This window comes from Morone saxatilis, unplaced genomic scaffold (genome assembly GCF_004916995.1).
Source record: "Morone saxatilis isolate NCDOM2014 unplaced genomic scaffold, NCSU_SB_2.0 Contig14, whole genome shotgun sequence".
Taxonomy (NCBI): domain Eukaryota; kingdom Metazoa; phylum Chordata; class Actinopteri; family Moronidae; genus Morone; species Morone saxatilis.
This window is the reverse complement of record NW_023339696.1, coordinates 21,679,008-21,681,840: the sequence shown is the minus strand read 5'-3', so window position 1 is coordinate 21,681,840 and position 2,833 is coordinate 21,679,008. Positions and strand designations below refer to the sequence as shown.

At 39.1% G+C, this 2,833-nt stretch overlaps 1 protein-coding gene across 1 annotated transcript in view; it reads left to right on the top strand.

The window, feature by feature from the left end:
• The first annotated feature begins 2,198 nt into the window (after nucleotides 1-2,198).
• The window catches only part of doc2a (double C2-like domains, alpha), a 67,261-nt gene continuing 66,626 nt past the window's right edge, over nucleotides 2,199-2,833 (top strand). The window contains exon 1 of the mRNA XM_035654258.1: nucleotides 2,199-2,585. Coding sequence (XP_035510151.1) covers nucleotides 2,199-2,585 — 387 coding nt within the window. The remainder of the gene's footprint in view (nucleotides 2,586-2,833) is intronic.

Here is a 2,833-nt window from a genome sequence, read left to right as displayed (position 1 = left end):
TCAAATCCTTGTGTTGTAACTTCAAAGTCTGATGGCTTTACTGGACTTTTTCCTTCCATTTGTTTTATATGCAAGCCAGTCTAAAGTGCTTTTCTCTAGATGGCCAGCAGCTTCAGCTTAAAATCTATGATGCTTTTCTTGAGGACTATTAGGGGATTAAAGCTTTACCAGCAATGTTTGTGTTATTTTACCAATAATTCTTTTGACAAAGAGATTAGATACAATTCTTTAGGAGTTTTTAGTTTATGCCAGGCAGGGGGGAAAGGAACAAAGTCTTTTTCACAAGAATGACGTCTGTATTTTCAATAAATAATCTGCCTGGGCGTCATCAAACACCAGCGTAGGCCAAGTATTTGTAGGTTGGACAATTTTCAACATTTGCTGCCATTAAGAGATTGCTCGGAGAATTGGACATTTTTTTATATGCCTAAACCACTGAGATCTTTTTAAAATACAAGCAGAAGCACTTCAAGCTTTATTCTTGTCTGAACACATTCAGTAAAACCCAGTGCAGAGACCTGAGAACTGCTGGGGATGTATTGAATTTTCCGTGCTTGGTTCTTTTGTTAAGGCAGCAGCAGTAAAAGCTGTCTGACAGTTTTTTGGGCTAAACCTGAAAAGACCACTACTTGTAATTCTAACCTGGAAATGAAGTACCTTGGATTAGTTTCTCAGTCTGGAGATAAATTCCTCTGATTTTTGGTATCGTTTTTAAGATGGTACAATCAGTTTTATTTTCAGGAGAGTCGCAGATGCAGACATTCAAACCTTCCCTTTTTCTACAACAAAACGGATCCAAAACTTCCAGCAACAGGTTGTAGTAATATAGAACATCTTCATTGCTTAACCGAGTGCTGTTTCAGCTTATGACTTTCACCATCATCATGAAACACGTTACAACATTTAAATAGCGTATGAAACATTAAAAGAATCTCAAAGGTTAAGACAATAGAAATACCACAATCATATCCATCCACAATTATCTTGATAATGGGATATATAAATCAAAAAAATTGGCCAATCGGTGTGCATTATGGTCACGTGGCCTCGTCCAAAAACACCATTACAAAACACCAATTACAAACTACCACTTGACTGTTACTTGGTGGCCACAAGCAATGCTAAATTTGGCGTGTTGTCTGCCATAATTATGATCTAATGTCGGGTCTAATTGGAATCATTGTTTTTAAATAGAAGCAGGATCATGGGGGAGTGAATCTTTCGGGGAACTCCATATAACAAGCAAAAAACTAAATATTATGTGCATGTTCGGTCCTTGCTTCAGAATGACGCGGGAAACAATAGGCCAAACAGTCACTGGTTGGGCTGCCAAATGTCCTTGCTGCCACATATTGACTTTAGTCGCGTATTACAACCAAAGCTAAGTCAATAACGAACTGAAATGAAATTGTTCCAAACTTCAAATTATATCAACACGTAAATGTTTGAAATTACATACATTATCTCTACTTTAGGAAGCAGAATAAACCCCCAAAAAAAAACCTGCATCCAGAGCTCAGGCTGGGTCAGCGTCAGAGGTTGGGGTGGATAACGGTGGATTAAGTTTATACAATAGTGCAGATCTTCTGTTATTTCAGCACTCGATCCCCACTATCCAGTTTAAAACACAGTGGCTACAGTTATCAACAAAGTCGTTTAATTTAAACTTAAGTAAACGTTTGGGAGTGCAGGAGTTTACTATGTAATAGTATTTCACACGTGGTATTTGGTTTTACTGGCCATTAGGAGATTTTTTTCCCACCATTCTCTGCTGTCAATATTTCCCAAACATAGCATTCAGAGCGAGGAGAATATGTGCATTCGTTGGGAAGCTCGTTGGAGCTGGGAAAGACTTCAGTCATGAACGACTCTCCTGGCAGAAGCTCAGGATGAAAATGAGAAACCGACCTTGAAAGGTCAAACCATGTTTTCTCCCTGATACAGAGAACGCTTGTCAGAGGGGTAAAGTAAAGATCAGAGGACAACCGGTGGTTGTTGTTGACACTCCTGGTCTATGTAGCACGGAAAAAACAGACGAAGAGGTGATGGAGGAGATCAAGCAATGTGTCTCACTTGCTACGCCTGGTCTTCATGTGTTCCTATTTGTGCTTTCCTGTTTGGAGAGATTTACAAAAGAAGACCAAGATGCTGTGGACATTATCAAGAAGACCTTTGGCGAAACTGTTACATGTTACACTATGGCTTTGTTCACCCATGGAGACGAACTGAAGAACAACGGGAAAACAATACAAGAGTTCATTGAAGAAAACAATGATCTCAAAAACTTTGTCGATAACTGTAATGGGGGATCCCATGATATTGAGAATGAAGATCAGAGTCCATCTCAAGTCACCAAGCTTCTGCAGGTGATCAACATCATGGTTCAGAAAAATAGAGGGAAGTACTACACCGCTAAAATGTTGAAGGAGGTTGAGAAAAAAGGAAAAGGTTCTGGAGTTTGGAAGAGAATCACACTCTCTGTTAATGGCTCTGCTTTAGCTGGAGCCGGTCTCGGAGGAGCAGTATCTCACTTTGTTGGGAGCTCAGCTGGAATTCCAGCAGGAGTTGCAGTGGGAGTAGCAGTAGTAAGTGTGCTCGGAGCTGTAGGGATAGTTACAGCAGAACATATTAAGGCTAAAAGATGCGTGATACAGTGAATTATCATTACTCTTTCGAAGGGTGCATGTAGTCAGAGGTTCTTCAACAAACAAACAAATGAAAGAATCAGAATCAGAATCAGAAATACTTTAATAATCCCAGGGGGAAATTATTTTCATTACAAACTCCAGATATACAAACAACATATATTAAGAACAATATATATATATATATA